This window comes from Cetorhinus maximus, chromosome 13 (assembly GCF_964194155.1).
Source record: "Cetorhinus maximus chromosome 13, sCetMax3.hap1.1, whole genome shotgun sequence".
NCBI classification, from domain to species: domain Eukaryota; kingdom Metazoa; phylum Chordata; class Chondrichthyes; order Lamniformes; family Cetorhinidae; genus Cetorhinus; species Cetorhinus maximus.
This window is the reverse complement of record NC_135891.1, coordinates 32,922,741-32,942,032: the sequence shown is the minus strand read 5'-3', so window position 1 is coordinate 32,942,032 and position 19,292 is coordinate 32,922,741. Positions and strand designations below refer to the sequence as shown.

General features: G+C 39.7%; 1 protein-coding gene across 1 annotated transcript in view; it reads left to right on the top strand.

Annotated features, from left to right (window-relative positions):
* Nucleotides 1–19,292, top strand: part of LOC144689173 (sterile alpha motif domain-containing protein 10-like) — a 119,114-nt gene that overhangs the window by 75,687 nt on the left and 24,135 nt on the right. Inside the window, exon 4 of the mRNA XM_078556295.1 lies at nt 17,039–17,179. Coding sequence (XP_078412421.1) covers nt 17,039–17,179 — 141 coding nt within the window. The remainder of the gene's footprint in view (nt 1–17,038; nt 17,180–19,292) is intronic.

Sequence of the window (19,292 nt, the reverse complement as noted above, 5' to 3'; positions counted from 1 at the left end):
TCACTGTTGGCCAGGTCGATCTTTGGTGAAGTCTTAACTTGTTTAAGTTCCGTAATTGTTCTACTCATGGCTTCATTATCTGCTTGCAGCTTGGAAAGTTCTGTGGCTTTTCTTTTCAATGTCTCCTCTTTGCCATTCAACTGCTTCTTCAGCTCTTCAGTCTGTTTCTTGCAGTTTTCGGCTTCCTACTGGAATATAGAACATTGTTGAGTCTTCTCTGCCAACTGGCTTTTCAGGTTGTTCAGACTGACATTAAATTCATTTTGCTTCTCTTCATAATTTTCCAGAGGAATAAAGTTTGTCCTAAGGAATTCTTGTAGCATGTGAAGAGTCATAGGTTTTCCTTTTCTTTGCAAAGCTCACTTGCTTCATCTTGAGCTTCCCTGTAATTCAGCATAGTCTACTGGAGTTTCTTCTGCTGTGCTTCCATTCTGCTGTTTAAGACAGCCTTCATTTCTTCATGTTGTTGGATGGTTATGCATTCCTTTTGCATTTAATCTTGAAGGACAATCAGTTGTTCTTTGAACTGTTTAGTTTTTTGTTGACCTCTTGCCAACTCACTCTAGGCTTTAGTGCATGGTTTTGTTGCTACTGATGATTTCAACACAGCGTTTCTGAAGTAATATTCAACATCCTCTATAGCTTCTCATGTCTTTCCATGGCTATATGTTGATTCTTCAAGGACTCTTTCAGGGTTGCAACTTCTTTCTGTGCCTTTTCTGCCTGCCGTTTTGCCTGGCTGTACATCTGGTTGAGTTTTCCCAACTTCTGCTTTGATTTGCCAGCTGTGGAATTGAGGGTCATTGTCTCCTCCTGGTACCTTTGTGTCCTCTCTGAAATTTGTCTGTTCAGATCTCAAACAGATTGGTTCATTGAAGGCTTCAGTTTATTGTGTGTTTTCAGACGTAAATATTCAGCTTGAATTTTGTGCTTCAAGTCTTACAGTTCAGCTCTGATGCAAATATTTTCTGTAGAACAGCTTCATTTACTTTTTGCATGTTTTGCTTCTTTTGAGTTACATCAGATAGCTTTCCTTCCTTCACAGCCACCTGCACACTCTGCACTTACATCTGTCATCCTTCCTCCTAGGTCTTTTGGCTCCTTCTCTCTGAGGCTTTCTATGGCCTTCTCTCTGGAGTCTTTTGTTGCCCTCCCTCTGGGGTCTTCTGTTGCCCTCGGTACTTTATTGGGCATTGCCCTCTCTCTAGGGTCTCTTACTGCCCTCTGCACTTTATTGGGAGTTACCCCCTCTCTGGGGTCTTTTATTGTTGCCTTTGATGCTTTATTGGGAGTTGCCCTTTCTTTGGGGTCTCTTGTTGCTCTTGGCACTTTATTGTGAGTTGCCCTCTTTCTGGAGTCTCTTGTTTTATTGGGGGCATGTAGACTTCCTTCTAGCATCTGCGCTCTCCACAATTTGCAGTTTAAAATATCTGTCAAAGCCTTTTAATATCTCACCAAATGTTGTCAAGTATTGAGCTATACATTAGCTATGGAGTACTTAACCAGCAAATGAACCAAAGATGAATAAAAACTTAACAACTTGTACTTCTTCCAATTCCTTACCTAATCCTGTAAGTCTCCTGTAAACTACACCAAGACTCCCACTCTTGGGTCTCGTTTAGCCCTTTCCATAGCAAAACTGCTTCTGGCTCTTCTAATTTGCTGTCCATGACTGTTTGTTTTTTCTTGTGGTTACAGCTTTAAATTTCATTACCCCTTTAAGACTGTCAGTGAAGTAACCATTTTTTTCACTTCAGGCTGTCTGCAGCCGTTGGTTCAATCACTGTGATTTTCCTGTGCTTTTCTGTGGGCTCTCCAGCGATCATGGCTGCTTTGAAAATAAAACTTCTAAAGTCGCAGCGCTTTTTTCTCTCTTTTTCTTCTCTTTGAACTCTGCAGGTCCAGTTCATTTTGAATTTTGGGAGTTGTTGTCAGCCTGCTGGTTTTCTCCCAGTAATTTTTCTGTGCTTTCCCAGGATCCCCACGAATCTGGGCCTTCTTTCAGACTTAATTTAAAGAAAATACTGCAGCATTTATATTTTGGGCAATTCTTGCTTTTTCAAACTCTGCAGGTCCCTTTGAGCTTTGCACTTTGAGAGTTTCAGCAGGGGTGCTTCTTTTGAAAGCCATGAGCTGTCAACTCTGCAGGATTTGTTTTCTTTTTTTTTCACTCTTAGTGCTGGTAGTTTGAAACTTCTGAGTACAGAAGCAATATTTTTTTTACTTTACTGAAAATCTTTACTTTTCCCGATTGAAAGAGGTTCCCTGTCTCTTAAACTCTGCAGACTTTTTCCATTTTTGTTTTTTTACTGTGCCCAGCAGGTTTCTCTTTTGACTCTGCTAGCTGATTTTTAAAATTAACTTCAGTGCAGCACAGCCACCACTGCTACAGTCTGCGGAGCCCTAGGGCCGCCACCTATTCTATAATGTAAGTACATTTTCTTTTGTATAACTTTTCTCATCATCTTGTAAACTGACCAGGTTCTTTGACTCTGTGTTACTCAGGGTCTTGCAATTTTTGTAGTTTTGCGCACCATCTTGTGACCTAACTAAATGTCTTAACTTCGTGTCACTCAAGATCTTGCAAGTGTTGTAGTGTTGCTCACGTGTCTTGTGATCTAAGCAGACTTTTGGCCTGCACCATTCAGGGGTCTTGCAATGGGCTTTCACTTACTCTGGTGGAATCCTCAACTTCTATGGCTGTAACAAAGCTTCTCCAGTTGTCTCTTCAAGTTTTCTTCTTAGGTGCACATCTCTCTAGTTCGGCTTCAGTTGCTTTTAGTATTTCATACCTTGGAATACTGTTCTGGGTTCATCGCATAAAATGCCACCTTTCATATCACCGCTGATGTGCTATCTTTTAGGAGCTCTCACCACTGCCAACCATGTTGTATTATGGGTTCTTTAGATGTCTCAATGATGAGATCTTGAGACTTGTATATTTGAACATGAACCCTTTATTGTTAACCTTTAACTATTTACAGATCCCAGGTTACTGTCATACATGGTGCTGTTACCTCCATGCAGACTGATTCCAGAGTGTTCTCTCTCGACTGTTCTCTCAGCCTATTACCATGGGACTCTATACATCATCTCGTGGTGGTGCTATTCTCCAGTTCCAGATTAACCCTTGCTCTGTCGAGCACCTTTATATTACAATGGCATGCAAGCACATCATACAACATCCTACAAGATGGTGTACTAACATCCTACCACACTATACTTCTGAAAGGAACCAAACCAGCAACAGTGTAAGGCTATTGTATTTGTGGTGTCTATCAACGTGCTATAACTTACCTGTGCAATACAGCACCACCTGACGGCAAAAACTAATTGTTGTCATTGTCCTTCCTTCAAGGGCAAGCAATTCATTAATTTGATAATCTCTGACAAAATTACAAAACTCTCCAAAAATTTCCAAAAATATTATAGTTCAGAAAAATGGCTGTATTAAGAGAATACTTAAATGGAAACGAAACGGTAGAAATGACTGAAGTGAATATAGCATACTCATTCACATGATAAGTGTAGAAATTATTACCAGGCTGCATTGCTGATGTAGCAAAGATATTGTGGATTCAGTTCCTGGTTCATACATAGTGCAGAAATTCTTTCCTTTATAATGGGCACACTTTAGTTAAATCTGCCTTTGCACTTTTCTCAATTCAGCGAACTTTTTCCTCATTTGCTACTATGATCTATAGATCTGGAAACTTATTTTTACCCCAAGTAATCATCTTCTGCTATGCTTACTGTATAGTGACTTGGGTCCCCAAAATTGCCATCTAAATCAACTCTTTCATGAGCACATTCATATGAGCAGACAAATTAGGAGCAGGAGTAGGCCATTTGGCCCCTTGGGCCTGCTCCACCATTCAATAGGATCATGGCTGATCTGATTGTAGCCTCAATTCCACATTCCTGCCTACTCCCGATAACCTTGCTCCCCCTTGCTTATCAAGAATCAATCTACCTCTGCCTTAAAATTATTCAAAGACTCTGCTTCTACTGCCTTTTGAGGAAAAGAGTTCCAAAGACTCATGACCCACTGAAAGAAAGAAAAGAAATTCTCCTCATCTCTGTCTTGGTGACTCCTTATTTTTAAACAGTGACCCCTAGTTCTAGGTTCTCCCACAAGAGGAAACATCATCTCCACATCCACCCTGTCAAGACTCCTCAGGATCTTATATGTTTCAATCAAGTCGCTTCTTCCTCTTCTAAACTCCAGAAGATAAAAGCCTAGCCTGTCCAAACTTTCCTCATAAGACAACCCGCCCATTCCAGGTATAGTCTAGTAAACCTTCCCTGAACTGCTTCCAACGCATTTACATCCTTCCTTAAATAAGGAGACCTACATACTAGCCTTTTGCAATTCATGGGCTAGGACACCCAGAACCTTCTGCATCTCAGAGATCTGCAATCTCTCTCCATTCAGATAATTAATCTTATGAAATATATATTATCATAATCACCTATGCTGTGATGTTCACCAAATAGTTCTCAATTTCAATTCTGGTATAGATGTAAAAGTTCTTTGTTTTTAGCCAAGTAAGTGAATTATTGACCTGTTACTAATTCACTGTTAAATACATAAAAATTTAATTTTTACACCTTTTATTTAAAACCATTCTAATCATATTCATCTTTCTAGTCCATGCAACTAAGCATTTTTTGGGTATTATCCAAGCGAATTATAAATACGCCTCAGGTTAGGCTTTAAATGTCAAGTATTCTACTTAAACACTTAAGGGATTCACATGATGTACGCAGCTGAGGTGTGAACTGTTCTTCATTCTTATGCCTGGAGACACATTCCTTCAGTTGCAATAAATATGACTGAATCCTTCCCTTCCAGTCACAAGAGTCAGATTCAGCCAGGCAGCAACGATCTGCTAGTGCATTCTGTGTATGCATATTGTTGCTACTCACCTAAGATTGCCAATTAAACTATAACTGTAGTATAACCAGAGTGTAGCATGATGCTGAGCAGCAAAGAGGAAAAAAAATTAAGTTCTAAAATTAACATTGAATTGTTACCCATGCATTACTTTTCCTTAATAAAAGCTGAAAATGATGGAAATATTCAGCAGGTCAGGTAGCATCTATAGTGAGAGAAATAAAGTTAACAGTTCAGATTGATGGCCTTTCATCAGAACTTTTCCTTACTGACTTTGTTTAATCTCATTGTGCACTTTAGTTAGCATCTTTACTAGTTCTGAGTCCATTACAGCATGGACACATCTACCCCCAAGCTCCAGCTTTTTCTCCTGCCTCTGCTCTGTGTCTCCAAGTTCTATCTTTGCTTTCCACATTCTTTTTGTCCCACGTAAGTTATAATCTTTAAGGGGCTGAAACTACTGCTCCTGGCATTGTGTGGAAGGATATGTAGTAGCAGCATGATGGTATTGTTAAGAAAATTATTTTATATTTGATGATACTTTTATGGCTAAAGAGAAGGTTGAGGTTTTCTGCATATTTGACAAATCTACCGGTTTCAGACCATGAGGCCGGATGTCAACATGTGGATACTGATTAAGGAACAACAAAAGTCAAATTCAGAAATTATGTCATGAAGAATGTCTTCACGCACTAATTTAAAACTGGAAGGGTAGTTGCTACAAATTTGTTCTGCCTAGATATTGCCTTGGGTTTAACAGTGCTGGTCAATCCAATAAATGGTCCATTCATCTGGTATTCAGGAATGTGCCCCAACACCTGATATCTAATCATGTGGTGATATATCCTGGGGCAGAACAACAGTTCTCCTTTGTGAACTGGATATTGCAACTTTCAAACAATCCCACAGTTGGAGGGAGGAGTAATTTTGACTTTTGATAATAAAGGGACGATATTGGATTGGTCACCCATTCTACACCTCTCCTAAATTTTGTTTCCATTGAAGTCAACTTTCCAATCTTTCAATAGATAGGCTGAAAGCACTTCAGTGAAATGAGGCCAGATCCAAATTATTAAACTGCTTAATTTTATAGGAAGCAAATGAATATACAAATTAACAGCTGTACTTGAATTTCACTTCCTTCATTAACTTCACTTTCCCCTGAATACCTGAGAAATATAATAAACCGCACCACATTACTCCATGTTAGTGGCAAAATTTGTTTTTTCTTTCCTCATCAGCCTTTTGGCTCTGACTGAAGAAGTTTACAATGAGTGAGCTTTCACTTGCTAGACTGGTCTCCGTCTCTACACCTAGCTCAATTGATCGATGTCTATACATTTCATTTTGCCCTTTTTCTTACTGTGCTCACAGGAAGTGCATGGGCTTTTCTCCAACCCTGACTACTTCTCCTTCAGAACTTACCCTCAGGCCTGTTGATAAGACCGGCTATCTCTCATTTCCGTCTCCCTCTTTGAGGTGGCAAGGAACCATCTTCTATTATTCTCAAAATGAATAAAGCCATCCTGACAAGAGTCTGAGTCTTAATACCTCAGATCAAAATGGACCGTGAGCATTAATACTTCCACAAAGTAGTTTGTTTAGTTTTACTGCACAGCTCCAATTTCTGGCTCATGAACAGTTAAATATCTCTTTGGCTCAGCAGTGGCAGCATGGAGCTCTGAAGAGAATTTTATATCTGCGTGAGCCCATTTTGGTTTAAAATACATCATCATCTCCAAATCCTTTCAGTGGAAAAATGGTCAATAATTCCTAAAACTTTATAGTAATATGCTAAAGTTCTCTCATCATCCAAGAGGAGGTTAGATTTGATGTACTAAATGGGCAGAATGGTCATCCATATCTTCTAATTTATGTTTGTGATCTTTCTAACCTTTTACACTAACCTTTATAATAAAAATCCCCCAATGACAGGGACAGCTGATACTGTTTATTCGTAATAGCCAGAGAGGATGCTGGGAATGTGTCAGGCCACCCTAAGAGCGCTAATATTTCCAAGTGATCACATACGCAGAAACGGTGGGGAACTACTGTTGTTAATGCAATTTGAAACAAACTTTTAAGTGACAAGTAGGTTATTTAGTGTGGAAAGGGTTAATTTCCTGCTAGTTTATCATTGACCCACGTTGCTTAACGCAGATTTGAGAATTGTAATTTATTCAAAACATAAAATTATAAACCAATGCTTTAGTGATCATACTGTATCCAAAACTCTCCTCAGTGGGTCCTCTGTGTGCAACAAGATATTCTGGATAGATTTTTAAAAATATTTTTGCTAGCTCAGAGCTCACCTGTTTTGAATTCAAGGAGTGAATGTTATGAATTCAAGTTCAAATTAGGGCATGTTTATTCTTTTATTCATTAACGGGATGTGGGCGTCCCTGGCTGGGCCAGCATTTATTGCCCATCCCTAATTGCCCTTGAGAAGGTGGTGGTGAGCTGCCTTCTTGAACCACTGCAGTCCCTATGTAGGTACACCCACAGTGCTGTTAGTGAGGGAGTTCCAGGATTTTGACCCAGTGACAGTGGAGGAACGGCGATATATTTCCAAGTCAAGATGGTGAGTGGGTTGGAGGGGAACTTCCAGTTAGTGGTGTTCCCATATATCTGCTGCCCTTGTCTTTCTAGAAGGTAGTGGTCGTGGGTTTGCAAGGTGTTGTCTAAGGAGAATTTCTGTGAGATTATGAGTGAATTCCTGCAGTGCATCTTGTAGATGGTACACACTGCTGCTATTGTGCATCAGTGGTGGAGGGAGTGAACCTTTGTGGATGTGGTGCCAATCAAGCAGGCTGTTTTGTCCTGGATGGTGTCAAGCTTCTTGAGTGTTGTTGGAGTTGCACTCATCCATTACACTCCTGACTTGTGCCTTGTAGATTGTGGACAGGCTTTGGGGAGTCAGGAAGTGAGTTACTCATCACAGGATTCCTAGCCTCTGACCTGCTCTTGTAGCCACAGTATTTATATGGCTAGTCCAGTTCAGTTTCTGGTCAATGGTAACTCCCAGGATGTTGATAGTGGTGAATTCAGCGATGGTAATACCATTGAATGTCAAGGGGCAATGGTTAGATTCTCTCTTGTTGGGGATGGTCTTAGCCTGGCCCTTGTCTGGCACGAATGTTACTTGCTACTTGTCAGCTCAAGCCTGGATGTTGTCCAGATTGTGCTGCATTTGGACATGGACTGCTTCAGTGTCTGAGGAGTCATGAATGGTGCTGAACATTGTGCAATCATCAGTGAACATCCCATTTCTGACCTCATGATGAAAGAAAAGTCATTGATGAAGCTGTTGAAGATGGTTGGGCCCAGGAGACTACCCTGAGGAACTCCTGCAATGATGTCCTGGAGCTGAGACGACCTACCTCCAACAACCACAACCATCTTCCTTTCTGCTAGGTATGACTCCGACCAGCAGAGAGTGTTCCCACCTGATTCCCATTGATTCCAGTTTGCTAGGGCTCCTTGATGCCACACTCGGTCAAATGCAGCCTTGATGTCAAGGGCAGTCACCTTCACCTCATCTCTTTCATCCGTTGAAGTAATTCTAGTTCTATTTAGTGTGTGTAATGTACCTTTAAGAATAATACTGGTTAGGAGAGATCATATGATCTGTAGTAACCAATAGGAGAGTAGCACGGGCTACCTAAACGGCAGTGCAGAGATGGAGTTAGAGTTGAAAGCACACGTGTAGTTGCTGCTGAGTATATTGTAAATAAACATAAATGTTTCCACCTAAGTAGTGCCTGCGGATCAACTCTATCATTAATAGGACAACTCGGCCACCCCACAACATCCATGTTTCGAACCAAGGCTGTAATGAGGTCAGGAGGTCAGTGGCCCTGGTGGAACCCAAACTGAGCATCAGTGAGCCTGCTATTGCTAAGCAAGTGCTGCTTGATAGCACTGTCAATGACCCCTTCCATCACTTTACTGATGATCAAGACTAAACTGATGGGGTGGTAATTGGCCAGGTTGGATTTGCCCTGCTCTTTGTGTACAGGACATACCTGGGCAATTTTCCATATTGCTGGGTAGTGTTGTAGCTGTACTGGAACAGCTTGACCAGGGGCGTGGCAAGTTCTGGAGCACAAGTCTTCAGTACTATCTCAATATTTGAACTGTCAACATTCACTCCTGTCGCGTGTGTCAGAAACATTGATTAGTAATTCCACATTGAGTTAAATTGATTTGACCTGTAAATATAGATGAGCTAGATGGCCATATGACTTTCCTCATTTGTATTTGTTGAAAATTTCTTCTCACTAGCCTCTGAATGGTAATGTTAACGATAGCATCCTATCAGCATTCCAGCTATTTCAGCACAGACCATGGATAGATTCTGGGACTTGCATGATCTATAAGGCTCAGTACCACCCCACACTGAAGTTTGGGGGATTTTCCTTCATTGTTCATGACCTGAATCTCCTGCCATTCCACATATAAATTTAAATGATCTTTTGTATGTTAAAATTTGTACGGATCTATATATTATATGCTGGTTATATTTTGAATACTTCATTACATCCACATGTTCCAGTGCTCACTGAACTTCAATCAGAAAAATGTTAATAAGAATAAAATATATTTCACAGAAAGTATTTTCTTTTAGCATTGCAGATGAAAAAAACATATTGTCTGGGCTTTTTCAAATTACTAAATGATATCCATGAATTATAAAACACTTGTTACAATATTAATTTTTTTTCAAATTTCTTGTTAAAAATGATGCTAAGGACAAGATTCTATAGGTTGTTGAAGTCAATACATACATAATATATCACTTGTTTCTCTCCCAAGAGATAACATCCCATTCAGGAAATCCTTACTCAGTCCATTTTATTGTCATCTGATAGGTGATTATTATCCTTTTGAGTATAACAAGTCCTTTATATGTCAAATTAGTGGCATAGCAGCAGAAATCCAGTATCAGGCTACATAGCTCTCTAAGGGTGCATTTGTGCTGTAGGCTGGTTCTTGACTGGCTTCAGATGCAATTCTGCTCAGAAGATTGTTTTGTGGATATGTGATTGATGTGCACATGCAGAATTCTCCTCTTAGTAAAACTTCAAATATTTTGAGAGTCTAGGCAGTATTTTCCAAACTTTCTAAATGTTTAAATAAACTCTGGATTGTTATACAAAATTTCTGAGGGGTTCCAAGGGGCCCCTTTCCTCTTGGGCACTTTTTACACCAGGTCTGACATCACACTGGAGTTAAGTATACTACATGTTGTCTCACACAACTCAGCCCCAAATTTGTGTAGGGCCCTGATTCCAGAGTTATACTTTAACTGCTAAGGGGAAACCCCCCACCTTACACCAACTCCAAAGTTTCAGTATAAATACAACCTCTGTACCTCTTTCTAGTAAGTTCATGTGTTCATCCTTATATTCAGTTTTGCTTTAATTAAGCAGTACTCATTGTAAGAATGTACAATACAACATCTCTAGCTTCTGTCAACTTTTACCTTCAGATTGGTTATATCTTAAAATTGGATTAGAAACTATTTGGATCTAAGATTGCATTTAGATGGCGTCTTGTTTGGCTGAGACTAGGGTCAGATATTCTCTATGAGATATTGTCCTGTCAGGACCTCCGGTTAACATCTCATACAAAAGGTAGCAATTTCAACAGTGCATCACTCTCTCAGTACCACCCTGGAGTGTCTGCTTAGATTTTTGTGCTCAGGTCTCTAAGATAGAACTTGAACTCACAACCTTATGATTCAAAGACTAGAGTGCTACAACTGAGCCATGGCTAAAACAGAGAGGTAGCCTATTTAGGGCATTTAGCCACAGCAACCCATTTTCTGGTTTTGATGGAATTGGCATGGAAGAAGAGCCAATCAATGGGATCCTGGCCAATGTTTATCCCTCATTCAAGATCACTACAAACAGATTATCTGTTCATGGTGCTCTTTCTGGGAGCTAGCTGAGGGTAAGTTGGCTGGCTGCCTCCATTTCCTACATTACAACAGTCTTCCCTTCAAAGTAAACGTACCAATCATACACAAGGGTTAGTGAAACAATAATGTGGGTTCTTTATTTGAAGGTATGACAATATGCAGATAATATTCACTGGGAGACTAAGAATGGTACATCTAATCTCTACCCTGCTGCTTGCAGACTGACTATGACAGGACAGAAAAGAAAGACCAAAACAAGTGGTTCAATGTCATGAGCAGCCACAAACAGAGGCCAGACAGGTACAGTGTTCCAGCCAACCAAGAGTGCGTAGCAAACATCATCAGAACAATATGCACAAAATGTCTTGCCAAGCTAAATGGCCAGATGATGAGGATGACGAGACCATTGACACATTAAAGCCAACCAACATTCAGCATGGTGCACATCAAAGAATGTATTGGCATAGTGGCACCAACAGAATCCTTTGGCACCATCCAGATTATATGCCCACCGATGGGGAGTTAGCATAATCGATATGCAAAACTGGATACCGCTGCAGGTACAAACATCCTTTCACTTTCTACACTGAAATGTATGTACTCACAGAACTGGCAACTAATGATTCAACCAACCACTGCCAAACTCACTGTGTACAACAGCTCGAAGATGCCATCCCTGGAATCCTTAACACTCAAATGTCACTACAAAAACTCACCTTGGTCATCCCAGGTATTTTATGTCATGGATAGTGATTGTAGGTCTACCAGTGTGCAAAGGCCTGTCCTTGGTCACCATCTATGGAATCGTCAAAACCATGTGAGGACCACAGACCACAAGGAGCACCATTGGAAGCCCTGTGCTTACAATGGGAGAAGATCACCTAACTCTGCAATGTATACCAGCAGCCGACAGACTATGCAGCATGGTTAGAACCGAATATGTATACCCATTCTGAATTTGAAAACTTCATACTGTGGAACCAGCGCAGAATTATTATTCAGCAGGCAAGTGTGGACAAACCTCCCTAATCATCACTTACCAATACTCTCAGGAGTACATGATGTGTTTCTCAAAAAATAGGGGAAGATGAAAGATGCCCATAACCAACATATGGATAATGAACAACCCAACCTGAACATCAATGAAAGTTTGAGTACAACGTCCAACTGATGGCACCTGGAATCCAGCAGAAATTGCTAGCATATGTCCAGAACCCAGGTCATGTCAAGTATGAACACCAAACAGCATGACAGTGCGATGAAATAGATATCAAATCAGGACAATACCACAACCAGAAACACTTGAGTAATTCTGTTGCGACTAGAACATGGTCTAAGATGCAACACAAACAAAGCAATGCTAACCAGCATTCTGAAAATGTACAGTAATCCCCATCAAAGTTCACCATGAGCAAAGCGGGATGGATAAGGAAATCACCGATACATTTCAGAGACATATACATTTATTGCTCTGTGTTAAAGTACATTCAGATGCGAAGTTATTTTGTTTTGCTGTCGTGTAAATAATTTGATTAGTTAAAGGTAAACCTTTAGTTTAGGGAAAAAAAAGGATGTTGTGATATGCACATATAGGATGTACGTATACCTTTAAGGGGAGTATCTTAAACTGCTGTCAATCACTGCCACATTGACACACAATGTGATGTAGTAGTCCCATGACATTTCTAAAATTTCTCCCTGATGTTCAGATTGGATAGTTGATTACCCACATGCTGGTCATGGGCACCTTTCCCTGTTTTTCGAGTAATGCAACACATTCTCCTGAGAGTATTCATGAGTGATGACTGGGGAGTTTTGTCCTGCTGAATAGTAATTCCACGTTGATTCCACTGTATGAAATTTGGAATGTGTACACATATTCAGTTCCAACTATGCTGCATAGTCTGTCAGCTGCTGGTATACGTTGCAGAGTTAGGTGATCTTCTCCCATTGTAAGCACAGGGTTTCCAATGGTGCTCCTTGTGGTCTGTAGTCCTCACCGTGGTCTTGATGATACCATGGATGGTGACCAAGGACAGGCCCTTGCATGCAGGTGGGCCTATGATCACTGGGCACGCAGTGTCCACGACATAAAATATCTTGGGTGACCAGGGTGAGTTTTTATAGAGGCATTTGAGTGTAATGGATCCCTGGGATGGAATTTTCGGGCTGTTGTATGCAGTGAGTTCGGTAGTGCTTGGTTGAATCATTGTTTGCCAGTTCTGTGGGTACATACATATTAACATAGAAAGTATAAGAATGTTTGCACCTGCACCAGTATCCATTTTTGCATATAGATCATGCTGATCCTTCATCTATGTGCATTTAATGTGGCTGTTGGCAAAGGCTTCTGTTGGTACCACTGTGCCAATACATTCTTTGATGTTCACCATGCTGAATGTCGGCTCACTTTGTGTGTCGATGGTCTGGTCAACTTCATCATCTGACCATATAGCTTGGCTAGACATTACATGCATCTTGTCTTGACAATGTTTGGTACGTGCTCTTGGTTGGTTGGAATGCTGTACCTGTCTGGCCTCTGTTTGTGGCTGCTCATGACATCAAACCACTTGTTTGGCCTTTGCTTTCTGCACTCGTACCTCTTGTGTTCACTGGTGCCATATGCCTTGCATACAGGATTAAAAGCTGGGCAATTTCTGGGTCCATTTATGAGACCACACCACCCACATTGTTTACTAGATTTGGCTGTATTAGCTATCGTGCCAACGGTGGACAAATTACACAAAGCCTGTATACTCTGTCTACTCAGTAGTTTGGCTCCATACTTGCACCCAGCTTGTAGTAATGCTTCCATTGTGTAACCTTTAGGTAGGTCTAAGAGGTCTTTATTGTACACTTCCATTAGGGTAGATCTTATCATAAGCTTGATTATTCTGTCAGCTAGCTCAAATGTCATAAAGATGCAATCATGCCCCTTGTCTCTGCATCCACTTATGAATTGATTGCTGGTCTCTATTAGTTCTTGCCAAAAAGGCATGAATTCCAGATGGTATATTCTGAAGTTAAGCTTCACTTTTAATTGATCCGTGAGTGTTGACCATATTTTATCTGGATTTTTGGGAAGGCCTTTGGACAGGCCTAATATGTTCAGTCTGTGGAGGCCTTCATTGTCTATGGCAACTTTAATTTTAATGGTTTGTTTATCTGGCTGAAAAATATTGAGCTCCAGAAAACACAACATGACATGTTGTTGGAACAAAGTAAATTCAGATAGAAGATCTGTTGCCTTCCAATTGAGTGTTGAACATTTTGTGGTCATCTTTTAGCTTTTTTGCAGGATTTTTAGTGCTATTTGGAGCTTTTGCCAGCTATGCAAGTTTCTTCCATCTCTTTTGGAGTCAATTTAGCTCTAAGTTGTAGTATCTTTAGTGGCCACTGCCTTAGCTGGTCATAAGTTGCTGCTTGACTGCAATGGTGGTGCTGTTAAGTTCTTTCTGATTTTTCCTGGGTTTAATACTAAGTTGCACCAACAAAGCAGTGATTTAGGTGGGAAAATGGCTGCAGACTTCACAGCTGAAGGCGAACAGTGAAACAAAAATTTACAGGCTTCTTCTTGGCTGCTAGAAACTGTTACCGGATTGATTCTACATCTTAGCTCGGTCTGCAGTACTTTAACTTCCCGAAAAGTCACAATGATAGACTCTTTCCTGGCAGTGAGTTCTGCTTACAGTGAGAATCTCCAGGCTCTGTTATTTAATTTCTGTTCCTGCTTAAGTTTCACAAACGATAGACTTTTAATATTTAAGCTCTCCCAAATCTGAAAAATCTTACTGGCATCCTATGTCTGCAGGCTGGAGGTGAGGGGGGTGGGGGGGGGGGGTGCAATCCCAGAACAGAGGTACCATGTGCGGAATCCCTACAGAACTGCACAATCCTTACACACAGTGAGTCTTGATAGTTGTTTCGCTTTCACACCAGCTCTTTTCTTTTGTTGTTCATGAAGGGTTGAGGCTTGTATATTTTTTAGTCAAGTCTTCAAAAAACATGCTGCCACCTTGTCACCATGTTATGTTCTTTTTCTCTTTGAAGGAAACGCACCAATCATACACAAGGATTGATGAAACAATAATGTATGTTATTTATTTAAAAATAAGACTATATATAGATAATTTCTACTGGGAGGCTAAGTATGGTAAGTCTAATCTCTACCCTGCTGCTTGCAGACTGATTGCAAGTCATGGGACTACTACATCATATCCTGTGTCAATGTGGTAGTGTACGATGGCAAGTTAAGATATGCTCCCTTAAAGGTATGTATGCACATCATATCACAACAGTGACTACACTTCACAAGTACTTCATTGGCAGTGAAGTGCTTTAAGACGATCTGAGATTGTGAAAGGTGCTATACAAATGCGAGCCTTTATTTTCTTTGTGTCTGTCCCTCCCTTAATATGCCACTGCCTCACCACAGCAACACGACAGAGATTAGGAATTTAGTAGGTGGATGACTGAGAAGTCAGAAATGCTGGAAGACAGTTAGAGGTTACATTGTTTATGTCAAGTATGATGATTCATTGATATGAAAAAGCATACTATGTTTGTTGTTCTGAAGATAAATTGTATTGATTGAATTAAGAAAACATAATTATTACTGCTATTCTGTATGCTCACCTTACTGCGAAATAAAGCAGCTTTTCAATTCACATCTAGCTTTGTCTCACCAATTGGTTGCTCATCAGCCTTCAGAGAGACTGAAGAAACATGCATGCAAGAAACATGAATATCTCACTCAGTTCACCAGGCAGGTACTATTGTTACAATGCCTGGTTATACTGTCATACAAGTGGAGTCAATTTCCATAAAAGTACAGCACTCAGAAAAAGAGCGACTGATGCTACTGAAGCTGGCTGACTCAAATTTGTGATACAAAGTTTCTTATGGTAATATGCATATGACCTTTTATACCTTCTCCATTATAGGACAGGTTTTGTGTAATTGAAACTTTTCTTGCCTCTTTACAAAATATATTTTGAATGACTTTGCTTTGCTGAATCTGAGAAGTAGTTCCAGATAAAAGGATACTTTTTCACTTTTGAACCTTGCTGCAACACAATCCTGCTTATAGCACTGTTAGGTCAGCTAAGAAGTAATCTAACGGAAATAGTAGGCAGCCGTCATACCAACCCAACATTTCCTCTAATATTGATCTTCTGCTGCTCTACTTAACACACTGAAATTTCTTGAAAAGCTCAGCCAAGAGAGTTGACTCTTGGCCACCCTTTATCTGGATGTTTTTTTAACCACAACTAGCCTGAGTTACTATTTCACTTTGCTTTAACTGCCTTCCAAATATGCCTCTTCCTAAATAATTGTTACAAAGTATTGGAAATAATGCCTCTGAAGTTCAGCAGATATGAATACAAAAGTGAAATACTTTGGAAGCAGAAAATCAGAAATAAGAATAGAAAATGCTGATGAAAGGTCATTGGCTTGAAACGTTAACTCTGTTTCTCTCTCTACAGATACTCCTAGACGTGCTGAGTATTTCCAGCATTTTCAACAGGTCCTAATATTTTATTTAATTTCACATGCAGGTTAGGATATTTGAAGAGAAATTGAAATGTTATTTGAGATATACTTCTCCTGCGGCATAGAGTAATGAGAGATTGAACAACAAATCAAATATGTGAACAGCTTTGCATCCTACAATGGTTTCATTTTGATTCTGGTGATCATTAATAGCAAGTTTGTATTGACAGGAGTGTATAGATATCGGTATAAGTCACTGCAAGGACATGTCCTGTCATTCTGAAGGAAATTGAATTGAATTGATTCCTGTCTTCTTTACTAGATTAAAATGCCGCAAGGCAAGGACAGTATGTCTGAGTGAATAAGTAACTAATGAAACACAACAGAACAGTTGCTCATGTCAGAGCTATTATTCATGACGTCTTGATGGTTTTATGCACTTATTGAGTAATTATTTCATTTATATTTACAAATATAGTATTTTCTTGTTGGGCAGTTTTGTACTAGTGAGTTTTTCCAGATTTCCCATGGTTCCTGCTGTACTTAATAGAAGCAAATAAAACTTAATTCAGTAAAAACATAATATTTTCCACTTTATCTACCTCATTTGCTTTATTTCCTGCTGACAGTAAAAATTGGATGTAATAATAAAGGGAAAATGTTATGTATATGTATTGTGTAAAATGTACAAATTCCAGATTTTTAAAAATTGACCCTCTTCTCAGGTCGGGCACTACTTAGGCTAAATGGTGAAAAGCTGGAACGCATGGGAATATTGCAAGAAGGTCAAAGGCAAGAGGTACTTCAGCAGGTTCTTCAGCTGCAGGTACGAGAGGAAGTGAGAAACCTACAACTACTTAGACAAGGTAAAATTGGTTCCATGATGCAAACATTATCACCTTTACATTTTCACATTCAGTTTCTGTAGTGAATTTAGTGAGATCCCGAGCAGATTTGAGGACCAATGATTCTGCCATGTAAATTCACTGTAGGTAGCCTGGGCATGAGATTCAAATAATGCAATATTTTCAATTTACATTACACAAGAAGCTTGAAATTACTGTTGTCTGTTTTAGCTGATGAATACTTATAGGCTCCTACAACATTTCTAACTATTATTTTATCTAGGGTGTTAACTCATTCAAATGATTGGGTTAGTCCTCTGTTAAATAGCAGATGAATGAAGGTCTACAAATAGGTCAAATATTTACGACCATATGAACATACGAAATAGGAGCAGAAGTTGGCAATTCAGCCCCTCAAGCCTGCTCCCCCATTCAACAAGATCATGGCTGATCTGTTTGTGTTTCAAATTCCACTTTCCCAACTACCCCGATAACCTTATATTCCCTTGCCTAACAAGAATCTATCTACCCCAGGCTTAAAAATATTCAATGACCCCGCTTCCACCGCCTTCTGAGGCAGAGAGTTCCAAAGTTGCACAACCCTCTGAGAAATAAAATTTCTCCTCATCTCTGTCCTAAAAGGGCAACACCTAATTTTAAAAGCAGTGCCTCCAGTTCTGGACTCACCCACAAGAGGAAACATCCTTTTCACACCCACCTTGTCAAGGCCATTCAGAATCTTATATACTTCAATCAAGTCACCCCTCACTCTTCTAAACTCCATTGGAAACAAGCCCAGCCTGTCAATCTGTCAAAGGCCTATTAAGGCCATTTAAATAGTCATTAACTCAATTAAATGAGCTTCCCGTCCAACCTTAAGGTTGGTGGGGCAGGCGAAGAGCCCAGGTGGCCATTGCATTTTTCATGAAACTTCATCCACGGGTGGGATGAGGTTTCATGAAGCGTTTCAAAATGTAATAAAAATTTTTACATTAATTCTTTGACATGTCCCATGAGTGACAGTGTCACATGAGGGGACATGTTTCAAAAGTTTTTTCCTTCCTTTATTTAAACTTACATATGTCAAACAGATCTCCCTGAGGGAGATCTCTGCGCTCTTTCGCGTGCATGTGTGAAAGAACACAGGGAACCACTCAGGGAATACCCCCCGCCCGCACATGGAGTGCACAGTGCTTCCGGGCACGCGTCACGATGGGTGGGCCTTAATTGGCCCGCCCGCCCCCGCAGAATCCCCCTGATGGGGGGATAATTTTTCCCCGAAAGTTTTTGTGGGATACATCGGTATATTAGTTTATGAAGCACTATTGTGAGAAGCCAGAAAGTGGTCAGGTAATTGATCAGGTTTCATTTAAATTAGATTTTCCAGTTTTTAAAGTAAACATTGAAAATAATGCAATTTTTTTGCAGGACAATATTATCCACGGGTAGGAATCAGTCCAAAAAGAATATATTGAAGTGTAAAATGGGGATTACAAAGTCTTAAATGTCTCAATTCCAGCAAGGATATTCGAATTTCATAGAGTTACTGATTTTCTGTAAGAATCCCAATTTGTAATCTTGATTGAAAAAGCCTTAATACACTGGGGTATACAAATTGCCTTTCAACAACTCATTACAGCACTAAATACTGTTGCCCAGCTTTAATTTAACAAAAGTTTTTGTTTGATGCTATTCCTTAATTGCAGTCTTTGGGTCATAGATACTCTATGAGCCCCAACCGCCTAACCCACAAAGTCCTTGTGACTCACTTCCTATTTGCACATATGTTTTATATAATATTTGTATTTCCAAGTCCAAAACAAATATAATAGGCAACAATATTAAAAAAAACAACTAAAGAATATTGATAAGTATGCAGACATAGAATATTTAAAATATGAATTTATTGAAAGCAGGAAACACCAATCAATTTGGAAAGGATTGTTATAAAATTAAATAATTTATTTTCAGTGCAATCTATATGTTTTGATGCATATATCCAAAAATATAAACACTAATAATACAGTATTGAGAAATTTATTGGATAAAATAACGTGAAAGAATCAACTAGATTGCCATGTAACATTAGTAGTTAATGCATTTGTTTGATTTTCCTCCTATTTGTCTTTGTTGA